This window comes from Hemiscyllium ocellatum, chromosome 30 (assembly GCF_020745735.1).
Source record: "Hemiscyllium ocellatum isolate sHemOce1 chromosome 30, sHemOce1.pat.X.cur, whole genome shotgun sequence".
NCBI lineage: Eukaryota > Metazoa > Chordata > Chondrichthyes > Orectolobiformes > Hemiscylliidae > Hemiscyllium > Hemiscyllium ocellatum.
This window is the reverse complement of record NC_083430.1, coordinates 21595509-21615435: the sequence shown is the minus strand read 5'-3', so window position 1 is coordinate 21615435 and position 19927 is coordinate 21595509. Positions and strand designations below refer to the sequence as shown.

Genomic DNA, 19927 nt, shown 5'->3' with positions numbered 1-19927 from the left:
CTATGAAGTTTTTCCCCACAACTTAAGGTATGTGTAGACAGGCCAGGAAGTTCATTATACTGATCCTGGATATGAAGTTTTGAGGTTGATCTTGCACTTATTGCCGTTTAGAATAAGAGACCTTATTAAAACAAAGACTCCATAGGAAATGAGAACCAATTCAATGGATTAAACAGCCAAAGTCTGCTCCAACACATTATGGCCTTTTCAAGCCATGTGTATATGGAGACAGCAGCTTCATAAAGTGCAAACGTCAAGGAAAACAGCACCTTCAGTCTATTCCAGAAAAAGTGTAAATTTGCATTGTTAATTCAGCATAAATGTAATGTTAAGAAAACCGCCTTCAAAATAAACCTTCAGGTTGATTGCCAGATATGCTGCAGATGCAGTGTGTGGGAGCTATACACAGTGATCACACATGCATCAAGTGTTGGTTGCTCAAGGAATTTAGCTCTTAGCTGGAGTAGATAACATGACATATCAGGGAAGAGTTACCTTGACACTAAGAATGCAGTCATACCATTTACATTACCATATAAAGTTTGCCTGTGGTTGTGATAACAAATTCAGCTAAAATAGGTACAGGAATCTAGAATTCAAGCCAATGACCTCGCTCAAGTAGGATTTACTGAGGTAACAGTTTGATCATTGCATATTCAGTGATGACAATTCCTCATCGATAATGCACTAAATGTAATCTTCAGTATTAAAACTCCGTGAAGAAAATCATATCCGTAAGAGATTACTGTTGTTGGCTCTACAATTAAATGGAGGACAAGGTCAAAAGTCCCTAACACAAGGTTATCATCCAATGGGTTTATTTGAAAACACTAGCTTTCAGGGCATTGCTCCAAGTGTTAGTAAAGGAGCAGCACACTGAAAACTCGCATTCTCAAATATATCCGTTGGACTGTAACCTGGTGAGATTTTTGACCTTGTCAAACCCAGTCCAACACTGGAACCTCCAATTCAAAAGAGAAAGCTGAGATATTTAAAATATCACAAACAGATGTAGAAAATCAAAGCTAACAGAACACTGGCATTTACATCCAGTGGACTGAAATACAGGATGCACAAGTTATGCTGCAGCTGTATACAAAGCCTAGGTTTGACCCCACTTGGTATCGACAGCATATGTGGGCAGCACACCTCGGAGGAAAAACTGGCCTTGGGAGCACAACACATGAATAAACAGTGATGATATCAAGACTTCAGCAGTTAAATTTGAGGAGCAATAATATAAAGTAAACCGGTTTTCTCTTCTAGAGAAGTGATCTGATCAAAGTCATCAAGACATTAACAGGAAAGGGTAAAACATTTCCACTGGAGTTATTAGAACCAGGGCAGACTGTCTGAGAATTAGGACTCGGCCACTCAAAAGATGTTAGGAAGCACTTCTACACAGTGGGTGAGGGGGGGCTTGGAACTCTTCCAAACAAAATCGTTGACACATGATCATTGAAAAAGTAAAGGATTGCCTACAAGTTTGCTCTCTGAGCTCAGCAAGCAAACTTACATCCAGAACCTGAGCTACAAACCTGAAAACGCATTAATATTACGGGATATGAGCCAAAGGCAGGCATGTGGAATTAGGCCACATCAGCCATGAAATCAATAAATGGGGCTGAATGACTGCATGTTCCTAAGCTGTAACTTTATTAAGATTGTGGTGGTACATATTAATATTCAAGCTTTGATGGAATAATCTTCCAGAGATAACCAAATCCCAAGTATCCTGGGTGATACAAGAAAGATTGAGGCAATTGTTTAATATCTCAGTAATTGCAAATAAGAGCAAAGTTGGGTCAAAATGAAACTTTATTTTAAAGAATCGATCAAATCAATTACACCGATGCTGCATCCAAGGTTGACAAATATTCATGGTTCTTCTCCTTCAAAGACGATCCTAATGAGAGAATGAAAAACATCAAGTCTGAGGATTTATTTTAAACAGTCCACTACAGACATTTGCCTGCCACAGTAGATTCATCTTTGCAATGCAGATAGTCAGTGACTTTTAAAAAAAAGTCTACCTTTTGCTACGAAAAGATCAATGAGTTGGCTAGATTATAGAATGACTTGCTTTGACCTTGGTAGCAAACATGGTAGATGAGTACTAAAGGTATTCAGCCCTCCAGCTGGAGGCTTTCAAAGCCCTATTATGACTTCTGCATGCTGCTGAATGTTTTGTAATAAAACAAATTTAGAATTTGACAATTTTAGAAATTATTGCTGATATGGAGATAATATTTAGGAAGCCATAAAGAACAAACAAACAGAAGTCAGAACTTGTTATAACATGCTGTATCAAGTGAGCCATTCACACAAGCGGTGACTAGATTCCGCCCAAGACCCCAATTTAGTTTAGATTAGCTAACTAGCCAATCTAAATATTGGTATAGTCAAACCTGCATGATGCACTTAAATGCAAGATTGGAGCAAAACTCCAAACTTAAAGTTAGAAAACCTACCTTTTCAGAAATACTATCCATTTATGTCCTTCAGCTTTCGCTCTATGCACCCCACTCATTTCTGGTGACTGACCAGATGTGAAATATTCTGGTTATATCATTTCACAGGAGCTGTAAGTGAGGAACAAGAATCATTTTAGGAAGCATCCCCTTATTCCCAGCTGAAAAGGCTCCATATATTGATTATTCACAAGGCTGGGAATCATTTATCATTTGACACCTAGTTTAACAATAAACTCAGCTACAGTGAATAAAAATAATACTGTCAGGAACCTTTAACAGGGCAAAAAAGGTCCAATGATCCCAATTTGAGGATGGTCAGCTGTAATCACTTGCAGGGACCATATGAGAAACACCTCAAATTGCTGACATTACTCTGAATCTCACTTAAGGAAAACTGAGCATTCTATGAAATGGAAGACAAGATACCTTTATGCCTGCATGCATCTGATTTGACTAAACACACCCTTCTAGGAGTGGAGATTGTGCCAGTGGAATCACAAGGGTCAAAGCTAAACTCAAAAATACTTGGGTATCTACAGCAATACACAGGCACTTAAACTACATGACAACTTAGTCAAGCAATATGATTAATCACTGTTTCAGATAGATGGTCTGGCACAGAACTGATCAAACAGCTACTTACTTGCATCTTTACTGCATCAGAGTTTCAACATGCATCAAGCCCTTTCCATGCCTAAAGAAAATACATCAAGTTAGTAAACACTTATCACTTCCATACACAGCAATTCAGAACTCAGTTCTACAATAACCCAAAAGGTCAAGTTACTTCAAAATATGTCATGCCAATCTATCCCAGATGTAGACCCGGAATAGAAAGGCTGACTGAATCCCTAACAGCCTGTGTGGTGCTGTAATTATTAATATTTTATGGGGCCAGAATAAAAAAAAAGTTGAAGGCAGGGTTTAAGGGTATATACAATTCATCCAAACTGAAACATTTCAGTGGTTAGCCAGAAAAGTACAGTATATTTTTACTGACTAGTCTGACAACCCTACAGAAAAGGATGCTGTGCGCTTTAGGCCCAACTTTTCCTAGGCTAGTACAGCAGTGAAAAATTCTCAGCAGAGGATTAAACAGTTAATTCTAAAGCTTTGGACAGGCCAATTAAGAGTTGACCAAGTTGGCACAAAAATGCCCAGACGTGATTGCATAGAAGGGAAACTGCACCCACATCTTGGAACACAATATTGTAGCCTATTTTGCAACACTGGAAGAACATGTACCACATATCCCTATTATGTTCTGGCATCACTTTTCTGATCAGAGACATTCTAGTCAAAAATTGAAGCCAATTGCACTGGGAAAGCTCAGTCATATGCAACAAAATTTAGATGGAATACAGTGTAGACACTTGGCTACTGTTTTAATCCCACTTGCAAGTCCAGTGTAACAAGATGGAACATCACTTCTGCTCCTTGGACAGGTCACTGATACTTACACAAGAAAAAACATTTAATTGCTTGCTCTATAGATTTGCTAAAATTTGACCTAACAGGCCAGTTATGTCTCCCATAAATGGAATACACAATAATAAACATTACAGGGTCAAGACCTGGAGCAAGACCAATCTTGCAGTCAGACCTGTGGAACAAGCTGCAGATTTTAAAGGAACAGTGCCAAAATCCCAGCATTGCAGTAAGACAGAACTCAAGTGGCACAGGACTTGAAAACAGATTAGCCCTGGACCATGTTTTGCCACATCTGTACCACTCCAGGACTAAAAATTCACAGCATGTCATTCCATCCAAAGCAGATCAACAACTAAGCAGTCAATCGCAAGACCAATATTCTGGATTTTAATAACCATCTCTAGCCAATTTCAGGGATAACTGGCACAAAATTCTTAATCAGCTTGTTCAGTCATGTTATGACACGTTTGGAGCTGGTGGGACTTCAACTCAGACCTCAAATTTACACGACGAATGCCTTCATCACGCTTTACACCGATACTGATGGTGAATCATTGTGCCTGTTAATATACAGGTCAACTTAAAGTTCTGATTGAAGTCATCAAGCCTTTGATTATAATCAAAAACAAACTAATTTAGCAAATGAATCCCAAAGCAATACAATTAGGCTATGGCCTAATTCAATTGCATATATACAAAGTGAAATTTTAAATCATGAGATGAACAGGCAAATGGACAGCAGAAAGCCTAAGAACTTGGTTTCTACTGAGTATTCCATTGTATTTGTTCTTATTCGAATCCTAGAAACACTTGAAACCTAAGCAGTGAAAGTGCATCACATTTACAGTATTTCAATTTTCACTACATGTTAAATCTGCCATACTGCTCTACGGTAAATATCTTACACGTCGGTACACAAGGTCTGAGCTTAGGGATTTCAGGTCAGATGAGAACAGCCAAGATTGATGGCAGTTACAGTCACTGCAAGCTGGATTGGTTAAAAAAAAACTAAGTAATTCCTCTGGTCTCCAAACTACACCAAAATTACAAGAGTAACATCAAATACAGTAAGTCACTATGTAATTGTTATGCATTTGAGGGGTAGGGTGCCTGATGGAGGTTCAAGAGGAAGTGAAAGTTTCTCATGCCCAGCACAATTCCCCCAAACCCAAGCAGGCATGCCAAGTTACCATTTTGTTGATACAATGCAGACATCTGTCCAAATAGTCAATGCCTTTTAGTTTGGCAAGTATAATCTGTGGTGCTAAATGGCCTATAGTACATTTATTCATCATATACAAGTAAATCACATTGCTGCTTTGTAGAAGTTCTGGCAAAGCTTGAAAGTACAGAGTACATGAAAAGACAAGGTAAAACTAAACCACAACCTTCCTATTCACAGTCTAAGTCACAGCTTTGTTGAGCTCAAAAAGGTACAGACAGAAAGCGCAACTACCCACTGTTGATAATTCAAGGTGCCAGTGAAATGTCAATGTTGTGAATGCAGTACTCAAACTGCATACTAGCTGTACAACATTTGGGCCATTATATTCTGATACCAATCAGTATTCACCAGTAACAGCCCAACTATAAGTGGTACACTGTATTTCCACAGTCAGAAAGGTGATGCCTGAACCATTATACTCATTGTTTAAGAAATTACGAAAGACATGTTAACAAGTTATTTGTACATACCTGTATGCAGTCTTTAGTGTACCGCAGAACAAGCAGGAATACTATTCTCCAGGTCTTACTGCCCAATCCCATTTGCAGTACTACAGATCCTCAATGCAATGTATTGCAGACAAGCTGACTGTATTTATTCACTGTAGAGCGGCATTACTTGCAAGGATGCAGCACAATTGGCTGCCAGCAGCCGCTTGCTGGCTTGTAACTCAGATGCGTTGCCATGTAACCTGAGAATCTGAAACTGTTATAACTGCCACTGAAGAATACTGGGGAAGACAAGTTATTTCAAGTTGTGCCCAAACTTAGTGGGCATTGCAAATTCAGCACCTAAATGCCTAAACAACAACAGCTAAATCTTTGTATTCAGCCAATACCATAAATCAAATTCAAAAATGTGAAATGTTTTAAAAAGGAGGGGCGCAAGTCGATAGATGGTGACATTGATGAAATTATACTGCAGGCATCTCATGCAGTATTTTGATTAAAGTTGAAATTCATTACAAAGAAGGGGCATTTCATAAAAATAGCTCAAGTACTGCTTGCAAAGCCTAGATTACTGTTAAAATAGCAGAAACAATGGACTAATTTAGTAAAAATTCAGGTCTCTAGCTGCAAGTACCATCACAAAACTAATTTTTCAAATTTAAGGTGAACCCTTCGGCTTTCACTCAGCTGAATAATCCAGACCAACTTGATTTATCATGGAATCCATGTTCAAATACAGCAACTCTGCCAAGGAATGGCAATGAAAATTACTGAAAGTTTGCAAAGAATATCCAACAGGAAATCAGAGCAGCTGCTCATTCAAACCCCCAACAGCTCATAATGAATAATTTAAGTTGCACACATTTTGCCAGAAGTAAATTTGATGGACCAACACCAGATTCTGTACTGAAACATTTAAACAAAAAAAAGGATGATGAAAATTAAGCCTTGCTCCAATTAAGAATCTGCACTCAAACTTAAAAAACCCACCATCCCAGAATTTGGAACATCTGATCTTGGACTACAATACTTGCTCGGTACATTAATTCTTAAAAGATTGAAATTAGTGGAAAACAGCATCCAAAGGCACGATTTGTTTCTACGTCCAAACCCCCATCCCCACACACAAATAAGTTTTAACACTTACCATTATCACAATCCTAAAGCAGCAATTATTTGTTGGCATTGCATGCTACTGCTTGGTTTCCAGTTACCCATTGAAGCTGTTCAGCTTCGCTAGGCAGAGGGTACAGAAGTCACGTTCTGGTAGTCCGGGTATCCTGATGCAAATTCATTCCTACTGAGTACATCTGCAGCTCATATCTTGCTACTTGTTTCCAATTGTGACTTTCCAAATCAGCATCCCCATTCACAAACGCAGAATAGCAAAATTTTCCAAAACCCAAGGTTAACTTCCACAAGTTATTGGTCGGGGAGGTCCCCAAAGTTGGGTCGGAAGGTTTAAACGAAAGCATTGTGGACCATTAACTCCAAGTCTTTAAGTGATCACTGCACTGGATATGAAGTTCATTTAAAAGTTAAAACTGTTTCCTGTTCCAGTTTTCCAGCAAACCTGCCCAATAGAACTGAAAGACCCTGTACAGCCAAGTTACTTAAAAGAACTTCCAACTCCAGCTAAGATACCATAAGTGATGTGTTAATGCAATAAAACCATGCACTGAACAGTAGTAGAAGATTCATGGTTAAGTATTTTTCCTCCTGAGTGCATAGCTTTTGTACACTTTACTATATTGTATAGCCCAAAGACATCACTTTTATTAGGATTACTCAACTTGCTGAGTTGCTATTTGTAACTGGGATATTGCCATTGCAGATTTCCTGCTGTTAATCTGACAAGACTCTGTATTGGTGTACAAACCTAGCATTTAAACACATTCATTTGGATGCAATAGTGACTAGCTTTACTGGTATAATAGCTGCCATACTCAACTACTCAATGGCACTTCAAGCCAGATGAGTAATGCAGTTTTTAATAAACCACATAAGAATTCAATACACTAAACAATAGAGTGTAAGATTTGTTACAAAATAAGGCTTTAATAGGCTTAAACTTATGGCAACAGGTGAAGGTCCAAATTCTGCCACTCTGCCCACCAACATCAAATTTCAGTAATTTAAATTGATCGAATAATGAAGCGGAACATGCTATTTTGGGAATTCCATGCATTCTGTAAAGATATTGTAGCAATTAAATTGAATCAAGATAAGCATTCATTTTAGAAACTTCTATACAATACACAGTGAGGGATTATACACATCACCTGAGAGGCCTGACTGACATTTGAACACTAATGAGATGTGCCACTGCCATGAAGACAAATCTGAGTAAGCTGTTAAACTTCTCTATTCACAAAACCCGAAATGGACAACTTCACCCTCTTCCAAACACAGTTGGGAACAAATATCTGATGGTCCATCATAAGTCTAAAGACAAAAACTGTTGTACATCCTTGGACTATGGATCAAGTGAAACAACGATAAATGTCAGGCTGTGCCAATGAAAGCAGTCAACAGTATAGCACTGCAATGGCCGATCCATGGATGGTAAAGTCAAGGGAAAACTAAGCCAAAGCTGATCTAGTAACCCTTAATTATGCAAAAATCATTGTGCAGGAAAAATCAGGCTTGACTCCAAGTTAAACAGTTTCACCACAATCTAAGTTCATATGAGTCACTTGGAATTGTTGCCCAGGGCACAGTTGATAATCAAAAGCTTCTCAGCACGAAAGACCTCCTGAAGAGAGAGTTGCAGTAAGTTGTGAACAGAGGAGGAAGAAAATTTTGAAATACAGGTGTGCTTTGCATAATCAGTCAAAACACAGTTAACATGTTTTGTAGTACTAGCTACAATAACCTTCCTTGTCCCAATATCTATTTCAGAACATGCAAACCAAGACAGAATCTCCAAAACGTGAGTAGCATTGTCAATAGACTTCATCCCACCCCAGCATAGACTGGATTTGACTGCCACAATACAAGCTTTAGAACAATCCAGCCTATATCTGGAACCAAAGCCACACAAAATTGAAATAAAAACAAAAATCTTCCAGTTAACACAACCAAATTAGGTGGCAATTTAAATATAAGTGGGTCCAGACATGTCAGGACTGCCATTTTAAAATTTAGAAAGATCTTTGCAGGACCTAGACTTCCCTTCCCTTCCATTGTGTGGCATTAAGACACTGTATGAAGCTAGCCAAAGTTTAAAAACGGGTTTTAAAAAAAAATCAAAGTTGAGCCTAAAAGTGGAACAACTTAAAATATAAAATAAATAACCATGACTAAATGCTTTGTTTTCAGTTTCCATTGGAATCTTACCTTATTTTATTAAGCAACTCCAATAAGTGATACGCAAGAGTTTGCAAACATTAGTAAATGCAACACTTGGTCTCACTTAAAGCAGAAGTTGACAACTATACTGTTACTTTGCCCACGGTTAAAAAATCATTTCAAATCATGAACACTATGAATGGGTTTTAATTTAAAAAGACGCACCAAAATACAGAATGCCACCATTTCAAAACAGGCTTTTAGCCTACACAATTTAACATGCTTCTAGAACAATTCAGAACAAAAAAATACATGGAGCATACTTTCTAGAGGTTTAATGGCACGTCAGCGTACACAGTCAAAAGTACTGGGAAAAGATGCCTATGAGCACTATCACTGTTGTTTGACATAATTCAACATTCACAATGTGCCAGCGTGACTTGTTACAGTTTACAAAGTTTTATCAATACACAAATCTATATAGGCATAAAATGCAACTTTGCCACCAACTAAAAAAACGCAAGAATGAAGAGTTCAAGTCTAAATGAAAGACTAATCTGGAATGCACTACCGTACTATGAATTCTAAAATCTAGGCTTCTTTCCGCCTGCTTCATATTCTTCTCTCCCTCTACTAAAACTAGGCCCAGTAGGCCCCATAGGACGGGGAGGCTGAGCATTCATTGGACCTGGGGCTCCCTGTCCAAAGCGGTCATTACGCTATTGGGAGAGATTTTAAAGTTCATCATACATGGTAGCATTCAATGTCCATATAAGTTGCACGTGACAAAGTGAGTAAAATGTGTAACATTAGGTCAGGGAAGACATCCGCAGTCAATGTTCGTCGATTACAACCAGGAATAGGGCGATCCACAGGTACCAGGCACATAAAAAGAAAAAAAGAGGGCAAGTTGTTCATTAGTTTACTGACCGGTACATGGAGGAATCCAAGGTGGGTATAAATCCTCCCATGACGACTTGTGATAACTTAAGAACAGTGGCTATTCTGCTTGTAGTGCAAGCAAACCACTATTACCAACACAGGAATGCATTCAAATATGCATAAGTCTGATCTGGGTCAACAGATATATTTGCTTTATCATTACAATCTCCACATCATAGTTTTCTGAGAGATGCAGAGCTTTAACACTTCAAGTTAAATAGCCTCTGCCCTTAATGAAAGTCACAAGTAACCGACATATCCCAACCCACCTTTTCCCCCCATTTTAAATGCAAGCTGACCTTTGATCCAGTATTGTAGTACATGCTCTGCAAACTTTCAAAAAGTAATGCATCAGCTGCTGGGTATAAGGATTTGACATTACAAAGCTAAACTTTAAACAACTTCCACCAGTTAAAGCATGATGGGCAAGGAGAATTTGCATATCTCCCTGTATTAGGGAGTCAATATTTGATGTTGGTTTGGAATAATAAGAAACTTAACTACACTGATTTTTATTCCAGCAGACAAACCAAAATTAACAGTTACAGTACAGCACAAGTATGACAACACTGGATCAGCATTACCATTCAAGTTTAACTGGGTAAAAAATGTATATTCTATAAAACATTACTCATTTAGTGCAAAAAGGTAAAAGGACACTCCCTCAATCATCAATTTAAAATGCCTAATGTAATTTTACCACTTGCACAATACACCTCAAAAGCTGAGGTTGAGCAACTGGGTTTGCCATGACCAATGGCACACGGATGTGCTTCGGGAGGGCACTCTATAATCCCTCCCTCAATTCACTCAAAAGCAGTTTTCATGTGGCAAGACAGCCAAACTAAGGCTGGCAAACAGTCAAGGTCAGAGGATTTTAACAAGTAGCATTGTGTTAATGTGGCAGCATTAGTACTAATCATCCTATTCACAAATCAGAACATTAAACCTAGTGACCGTTATGGATAATCTAAAGCGATCTGTGCTCATTTCCCTCTTATGTCACCCAAAGTGTGCCACATCATCACAAACTATAAAATCAAACTGACTGCATCACTTCACTGTACTAAACCAGAAGGTCAGAATCAGATTTTGATGCAAGGAAATGAGATTAGACAGCAAGGTGAATAGCTTAACAACTGCAGATGTAATAGGACAACTGGCTTTTTGTTTATGCTGCAATATGCAAAACTATGCGGCTGCCCACCTCAAAAGAACGAACATCTGCAATTCAGAATAGAGCTACTATCGTTACAGTACTGCCTCATTTTGGAGGAAAGTTCCACTTTTGTGCAAACACCAACACATTGTTTTAGATTTAGTTTATACTAGCAGCTGCAAATGCTAGCCTTCGGATTGAAAACTGGAATTTTACTGCAATGTCCTGTAGAACAGAAATTGGTAACTTGTGAATAAATGTTCTAAAGTAGAACAAACTGCTATCATGCAGACCTTTCTTCCTTGTTACTCAAATGATCAGTTTCAATCCGGATTGACATGCCAGTCAGACCAGTCATCAGCAACCCATAAATGGTTTGGGAAGTTTAACTTAAAATAATCACGTTTCTGATCTGCCTACCTCAAGCACACAAACTTTGTACTGAGACTGTAAAGAAAATATTTGATTGGCTATCCAGATTAGGCAACTCATTATTTCAATAGTTTTAAACATGCAGTTCTGCAAATTGTTGCAGTATATGCATGTTCTTGATCATTTCACTTGTAATAACCATTGTAACTAATGTTGATACAGCTAAACTTCAGGAGTAATATAACAATTAGAATATAGCAATCAGATGGCATGACGTAAAGCATCTGATTAGTCTGTCTGCAATGGTTATCAGATTTACATGTTACAACTAAGTGCACATTCCTGAAACTCAATCCTCAAAATCCATGCTGAAACAGCATTGCTTACAGTAGCTTATTCAAGCTGCCCTACAATTGGATATTTTGGTACTTTACGTGAGTAATTAAGCTTTCACTAAACCAAATGGCACCCCTCACCTCCCCCATTTAGTTCTTCCAAGATCCCCACAAGACTTTCCTTCAAACAATACACGCACATTCATTTAACTTTACAATCCAACCATACATCCAAGCATTCACTCCAAACCACAGTACACTTTACCCCTGCTATGTCGCTTGTGTTTCCACTGTTGCTCATCATCTGCCCAGTCATTGCACTTGGTCCTCCAGGGCTATTCATTGCACTGTGACCTTCATAGCCCATTGCTGCCATGGGTGGAAAGCTTTGGTTTGTAGCAGCATATTGTTCTGAAATGTAAAGCATACATTCAAGTTTTTCTATGAGTGAAAATGGAACAAGCACAAGAATAGGTTGCCTGTTTACAATCAAAAGCCAGGTACTGGAATATTAAAATAGTACATTCAAATTTCTGATTTACAATTCAGATTGAATCTTACCTGCCATTCCTCCAGCCATGCGCAAGTCACGTTCTCTCTGGAGAGAGAAATTTCAGTAATGAACACCAAGGCAAATATTTCACTTTTAATTCTGAATTTAGTTCAATCAATGAAGAGCTGACCAAGTCTTGTTCAGTTGTTATACTAGTGGCTGAAGACTCAAACCAAAGTGAGCTTCAGTCATTTCTTAAAAACTGACCAAATTTGGAACAAGTGAAACATTACAGATCTCATTTGAAGCTGTTGCAATGCAAAATCATTTCTTGCAAACTGCTTGGATTACAAAGGGAACTGATATCATTTGAATCCCAAATGGAGTATTGTTTCAGAATTCAGTGGCCAAGCTATCCATTCTCATTTGATGATGAGAAATACAGAACGCAAACAAAAGAGAATAAACCTCCAGATGACACCACTCAGTCAAGGAGGCTTGGATATATTAAAGATTCCTCACCACCACTAAACTGAACAGAAATTTCAGAAGCAAAAGTTAAATTCTCAGTAAGCACATGATTGCCACCTCTAAAAAATTAAAATAGTGGCCGACTTAAAATCGATTCCAAATAGTATTTCCACAGGGCTTGCAGCAAAATATCTGGTGCATAACCTGCAAAATTAGCACGGTCAAGACGAAGACTCACTCTGATCCAGTAACCTCAACTTGTTACTGTTATGCCCGAAACCAGGTACCTCAAACAGCAATGCACAACATACCTCAACAAAACTACAGAACAGATTAACTCATCTTAAGTCTCAAAAGGCTGAAATCAATCGCAATTTTCATAAGATCGAATCTGTCAGTTCAGTCTTTGGCCAATCACCAGCATAAGGACTCAAATCCAAACCTGAGACTAAGGTTAGGACCTATCAGGCAGCAGTAATCTTCAGGCCCCCAGACAATCAAGCTATAGCAAGCACCTGATAGCACTGCGGCAGTACCCATTAGCGCCATCTCTGGACATTTTCCCAAAGGAGTACAAAAAAATGCCTTGCGAATTCCTAGACCAGCCTACTCAATACAGAGGTATTAACTCAAAACCACATTCTGCTGGGTAGGATTCTTCAATCGTAAACCTCCAGATTCCTAAAGCTACTCAATTTGATAGGAAACTTGCAAAATTACATCAGAAATTGTGTGAATACTGAAGCATCCCTGAAAAATTCAATTGTGGCTGCTGACAAAACAGAGGAGACATTCAAGTCACCATACAAATCAGGTCATGCAGAGAAAACGTGAGGCAGTAAAGGATGCACACAAACTTGCATTCTACACTATGAATGGAACTAAAAAATTTGCTTGCTCACTATTTTGACTCAGTTTTACTAATCTAAGCACAGCTGTAATTTATTGATCAAACTCACTGGATCCATGTATCCCATTCGGAAATTCTCCTCCCTTTGGCGCCTCATCATTTCCTCTTTCTCCCGCTGACGCATCAACATCTCCTCCTCTCTTCTACGGCGCTCTTCCTCTTGCCTGACAAATAGAATTCAAACCAAGCCTTAATTCGATTTCAATTCAATTAAGTCAAGCTACACTAAAACAAGCAAGATAACTGCAAAAACAAACTAAATCCATGGAAAAGCATTGTTCAAAAATCATTCTTACCTCAATTCCAACTGTTTACGCTTCTGAACCTCTTGACTATGAAGCTCTTCCATGCGGCGAAGCTCTTCTTGACGACGCATAAGATCTGTATAAAAACAAATTAGAGCTTCCTGAAGCACGCATCCAATAAGAAACAGTTGCAGCACTGAATAATTCATGGTAAACATCCTCACTAGTGAAATTTTTAAAAATCAACTTCAGATGTTTTTATAGCCTCTAGGAAGAGATGGGAGCTGAGCCCAGACCTCTTGGCCCAGAGTGATGTACACAACCACCAAGTCAAGATCTCCTTTGTACAGTATGAGCTTAAGTTTTCTCCAATTGCTTTTTCCTCTTCCTCGCAACCAGAAGCAAGATGCACGATCAAAAGGCAGAGGACAGCCGAAAATTTCACCTATAAGTATAGCTGCAAGCCACTTCCACACATCTTTTCCATTAGTATGAACTGATGTTCCTCAGCACACATGGCCAGAAGTGAGAAATGTGAGCTGTACATTAAACTTTATATTTATTATAAACAGTCATTTATTTCAAGCTTACCTTGTCTCAGTAACATTGCTTGATGCTCATGGTATGCATCTTCCATTTCATTTTCCAGCTTATCTCTGGCCTCTCTCATATTTTTCTCCACTTGTTCTCTTTGCTGTTTTTCCATTTCATCAAGAGACTTCCATCGTTGGGAATATTCAAACTCAAATGTTCCATGCTGGGCAAAGCGAGGAGGATGCTCCCGTTCCCTAAAAAAACCAAAAGGCTCCTATTTGGCAGATACCATTTAAATATATTGAAATGAACTGTATTGCAACAAATGACATCCACTACAAAATGAAACTCAAGTAAAACGGAGATTGAGGCTAATACGGCAACATGGTTACTCAGTAGCTAGCACAGCTGTCTCCTAGCATCAGGAACCTGGATTAGATTGCATCCTTAATCCTGTGGTCAGGCCACATTTGAAGTATTGTGCAGAGTTTTGGGTCCCATATCTCAGAAGGATGTACTGGCCCTGGAGCGTACTCACAGGAGATTCATGAGAACAGTCCTAAGAATAAACAGTTTAACACGAGGCACATTTCAGGACTCCAGGTCTCTAATCACTTTTAAAAAAAAAAGGAGGGGTCCCAAGTGAAACTGAGTAAAACAGAAGACCTTTCAGAACGGCGACAAGGAGAAACTTCTTCAGATGATGTGTAGTGAATCTATGGAATTCATTGGCACAGAGGCCAGGTCTAATTGAGCATTAGATTAGATTCCCAGCCATGTGGAAACAGGCCCTTCAGCCCAACCAGTCCACACCAACCCCCTGAAGAGTAACCCACCCAGACCCATTTCCCTCTGACGAATGCAACTAGCAGTATGGGCAATTTAACATGGCCAATTTAACTGACCTGCACATCTTTGGACTGTGGGAGGAAACCAAAGGACACTCATGCAGACACTGGGAGAATGTGCAAACTCCACACAGACAGCCACCTGAGGCTGCAATCGAACCTGGGACCCTAGTGCTGAGAGAGGCTGCAGTGCTAACCAGTGAGCCACCGTGCTGCCCAATATATTTAAGACAGAGACAGATTGGTTCGTGATTGTGAAGAGCATCATGGGTTACAGGGAGAAAGCAAGAGAAAGGGGTTGAGAAGCTTATCAGCCATGATTGAATGGTGGAGCAGACTCGATGGGTTGAATGGTCTAATTTCTGCTCATGTCTTATTACTGTTGCTGGACTTTGCACATCCAAAGATGTGCAGTTTAGGTGGATTGGCCATAGCAAATTGCCTAGTGTCCAGGGATGCATTAGTTATGGGAAATGTAGGGTTATGGAGAAGGTTTGAGTGGGATGCTCGGAGGGTTGGGTGTGAACTGTACAGGCTAACTATGATCAACTAACTGTACAACGATGATCAACTTCCACTCCAAATCAGCTTTAAATGTTGAAAATCAAAGATTACCCATTTGAAAACTATTAGACATTGAAAACCACAAGTTATAAAACTCACTTCTGATACATAGGATTTCTCTGCGCAAGCTTCTCTGGAAGACCATCCTCATCATCATACTGTTCCATTGGTTCCACAATCACAGGCCGTGGAGAGCTACAAATTAGGTTTTGAAGAAAAATGGACAAATTTGGACTTATAAAGCATGTTTAGAGGCTCATTAGCAACTGGTAGAAAATAATGCATTACAGTTTAAAAAGTGAAAAAATAAAACTGCACAGATTTCAAAGTTAACATTTCTCCTGCAAGTCACAGCTAATTTGCTTCAGGGTAATACATTTTAAAAGGGGAACAGAACAATGAATCACTGACAGAAGCCAAAAAATACATTACTTACGCAGTTAGGAGGAATACTCCTTCATTGCAACGTTCAAGGGCCTTTCTCGCAGCTGGCTTTGTTGCAAATTCAACTATGCCTTTGCCTGTTGATCTCCCACGATCATCCACTATTACAATGGCCCTTTCCACCTGACCAAATTGGGAGAATGCTTCCTCAAGTAGTTCATTTGACACATAAGGAGAAAGATTACGGACAGTCAGAGCTGCCGAGTGTGTGGCAAAACGAATGCGAAGAGGTCGGCCCCTCATGGGTGTATCATCAAGTTCAGCCTTGGCTATTTCAGCCAAAGTTCGACTTTCCTTTGAAAGACATAATTGATATACAAACTAAACATTCAGTCCATAAGTTTTTCATGAACAGAACTCAATGTAACTAGCATCCTAAATTTGAAGTTTTGCCACACTGACATTTCTTCAGTTTTAGACAAGATTTCAATTCTAAAACAGCAGACCGAATGTTGAGAACAAGAAAAGGTGGCATGAGTCAGGCAAATAATTTGCCCTTGCCATACAGCCCACAGCTCAACGTTTTGCAAAGAACAGGATTGGAAAATTCTACATGAACTCAGGAGTTTAAGCAACAAAAACAAACTGCTCGAAAATCTCAGGTCGTCTGGCAATGACCAAGAAATTTAGAATTAAATGCTTTGGTCCGGTGTGCCAAAGGCTCACTAACTGACTTCTCGTCACAAACACTGCCAGACTTAGCGATTTTCCGATTATTTGCCTTTGTTTCAGATTCCCGGCACCCTTTCCAGATGTTGAGGCAGCGTGGTTAGGGACCGCCAATAACGCGGACAAACTGCGAGTCCATCCATGGAGAAAGAGGCGGGCGGGGACAAAGGGCAAGACGGGAGCACTGGAGGGGAGGATAAAGGAGGAAGGGCCTGGAACGAGGCTTTTAAAACAGAACACAAAGGGAACGGAGACGAGGTAGTGAAGGGGGAGACAGGAAAGGCGCGCCGCCCACTGTCCACACAAAATGGAGAGAGAGAGAGAGAGAGAGACAGAAGCCGACATGGAGGCGAGGAACAGGAAGGAAACAAAATGGCAGACATAGACTCGCGCCCATCTCTCGGCGCGTGCGCGCCTCGGGCAGGCGGTTGGGGCCATCGGCGCGTTCGCGGCGGGACGCTGGCGCGCTCACCTCGGGGCTGGGGGTGAGGAGTTTACTGTCCGCGGCCGCTAGAGGAGCAAACCCCCTTACCCCCCTCTTCCTCCCCACCCCCACACACACTCACCAGGCGGATGAAGCCGAACCCTTTGCCTTTGTTGATGAAAACCTCGCCGGGCTCGCCGTACTTGTCGAAGAGCCGCTTGAAGTCGTCCTCGGTGATGTCGGCCGGCAGGTTGCCGACGAACAGGCGGCACCGCTGCGTGTAGGTCTTCTCGCCGGGCTTGCGGAGCAGCGAGAGCTGGGCCCGCAGCACCGCCTGCTCGCTCTCCGCCTCCTTGACCTCGCGCGCCTGCCGGCTCTCCGAGGAGCCCGAGCCCGCCGAGCCGCCGCCCTGCGACGACGCCTGCTGCTGCTTACCCCCCTCGCCGCCGGCGCCGCCGCCGCGCCCGGTCGAGCCGCCCTGAGAGGCCGCCGCCTCGCCGTTCTTCTTGTCGGGCTCGCCCGATTTCTGCGAGCCCGGCGCCAGTGATTTCTGAGGGGGGGTCTGCTGCGAGGCCGCTACCTGGTTGGAGGCAGAGGCCGCCGGCTGCTGCTTGAGGGCGTCGGCCGGGGCTCCCGCTCCGTTCGGACGGTTAGGAGCGTTGTTGCGGTTGCTACCGCCGCCGCCTCCCCGGAACGGAGGGCTCATACCACCCCGTCTCTGAAATCCTGTGCGGTTCCTGAAGCGATCCCGAGACATTTTGTTTCTTGGGAATGTATTAGCTGGCGGTTCAGGTTTTACTTTCCCTTCCCTTTTTTTTCCCCCCCGATCTCTCGTTTGTCCCGATCAAACCGACTGCAAAGGTCAACGTGGAAGAACAACACAAAATGGCGCCGGGTAGCGACTGGGGCGGGCACTGTCTGTTTATATACCGCCCGCGAGCCTCGCCTCCGCTCACAGACGATTGGCCAACTCTGGGTATCACATGACAGCCATCGGTGATCGATTGGCTTCAACAGCTATCAATCGCCGCAAGCGCTCCATTATTGGACAATAGGCAGCCAATCAGATCTAGTTCTTCTCCAGACAAAGGATTGCCTCTTGTAGAGGGGGAAGTCCTGACAACAGATTTGTTTCTCTGAGAAATGGATGGTCTTGGCCTTTCCCACTTGATTCGAACGTTATTTGGATCTCTTCGCTCTTCCTTTATTCTCTTTCACTGTAGCACCCAATTTGATTTTGAAGGCCTTTTCGTTTCCTTCCTCGCAACTCATTCATCACATTATTGTTTACGTAAATAAAAATCGAACGTGGATGCTGCAAATCAGAAATTGCTCGAAAAGCTCAGCAGGTCTGGCAGCATCTGTGCAGAAAATCAGTGTTAACGTTTCGGGTCCGGCAACACATCCTCAGGATAATTGTTTGAATAACTCCTCACCAATAGTTCTACCATTTCTCAAAGAAAAGTCACGTTTTTAACACTTATTAATGCACCTGCGTATAGCCTGTGAGGAGAAAGCAGCTCTTGAATTCAGTGAGAACACCATCACTGCAACTTCCCCCTGTGTGCCTCACGTCCATTCTGAGTTAGATATGCTTCACTGTCATTGGGTCAAAATCCTGGAACTCTCTTAAAAGTGTTGTAGGTGGATTAATGTTGTAGAGAAGACAGCTCACAGCCGTCAACCTTCTCAAGGGCAATGAGGGATGGACAATAAGTGCAGGCCTGGCCGACAAAGTCTACATCCCCTTGATGAATAAAAATAATTCCATTCACAGTCTTTTACTGACTCTATGAAGGTGAAGTCACCAAAGTCCTATTGGCCTATTGAGCTGCTCTCATTAGAGAAAGAGACATACAGCTGGTAGTGGGTTTAACCTGAAGGTCACCACACCTTACACAAGGGGAGAGGTTGAGAAGGAGAGTCCTTTAATATAACCATATGCACTTTCAACTAATTTGAATTTATATTACCTGACCTTACTCTTCTGGTTTATATTTTGACAATTTGGAGTTCTTGAGAAATATTAATTTCAAAATATTTTCAATACTTCATTGACTTCCTTCCCTATTGGTCTTCTTTCCAATTAGAACAGCTTAACTTTAGGTAATTTTTCTTTATAGTTGGTCTGCTTTATTTTTGGGACCAGCATTGTTGCACCTTTGTAATGCATTTTTGTTATGTTGCAGGTACTGATGCTGAATATATTATTCTAAGTGCAATCTCACAACTTCAGACTTAAAACATGAGAGTAAGTTCTGTAGTCTGGATGTGTATCACAGTGTTCTTAGAACCTCGCAACACTGGAATAGGCCATTTAGTGCATTGTGTCTTTGCAGGCTCTTTGAAAGAAGGATTTAATTCGTCCAATTCCCTTACTTTTTCCCAATGCCCTTGCATTATCATGTTTTCTTTTGAAACTTTCTATTACATCTTCTTCCACTACCCTTTCAAGGCAATGTGTTTCATTTGTAGAACTGTAACTTGAGATGTTAAAAAAATACTCTGCAATTGTGCTGTAGCTCTTTTGCCACTAACTAAAAAATCTGCATTCACAGGCTACTGATTCTTTGACCTGTGGTAACAGTTTCTCCTTACTTATGCTGTTAAAATGAATCTGAATTTTTATCTCATCAATTAAATATTC

The 19927-nt window shown here is 40.7% G+C and overlaps 1 protein-coding gene across 2 annotated transcripts; it reads right to left on the bottom strand.

The window, feature by feature from the left end:
- Positions 1–1800: 1800 nt before the first annotated feature.
- Positions 1801–18170, bottom strand: LOC132830118 (splicing factor, proline- and glutamine-rich-like). Of its 2 annotated transcripts, XR_009646329.1 has the most exons (11): positions 17423–18170; positions 16180–16481; positions 15843–15938; positions 14389–14585; positions 13849–13933; positions 13602–13716; positions 12240–12276; positions 11944–12089; positions 3118–3168; positions 2472–2582; positions 1801–1906 (listed from the first exon to the last, which is right to left on the bottom strand). XR_009646329.1 is itself a non-coding variant. In XM_060847610.1 (9 exons), exons 1-9 carry the CDS (start codon positions 18035–18037, stop codon positions 9455–9457), a joined length of 1728 nt encoding a protein of 575 aa, XP_060703593.1. In that variant the 5' UTR covers positions 18038–18170; the 3' UTR covers positions 9060–9454. The 2 variants fall into 2 exon arrangements, 1 of the variants encoding a protein (XP_060703593.1); XM_060847610.1 differs by lacking the exons at positions 1801–1906; positions 2472–2582; positions 3118–3168 and adding an exon at positions 9060–9589.
- Between the last annotated feature and the right edge of the window lie 1757 nt (positions 18171–19927).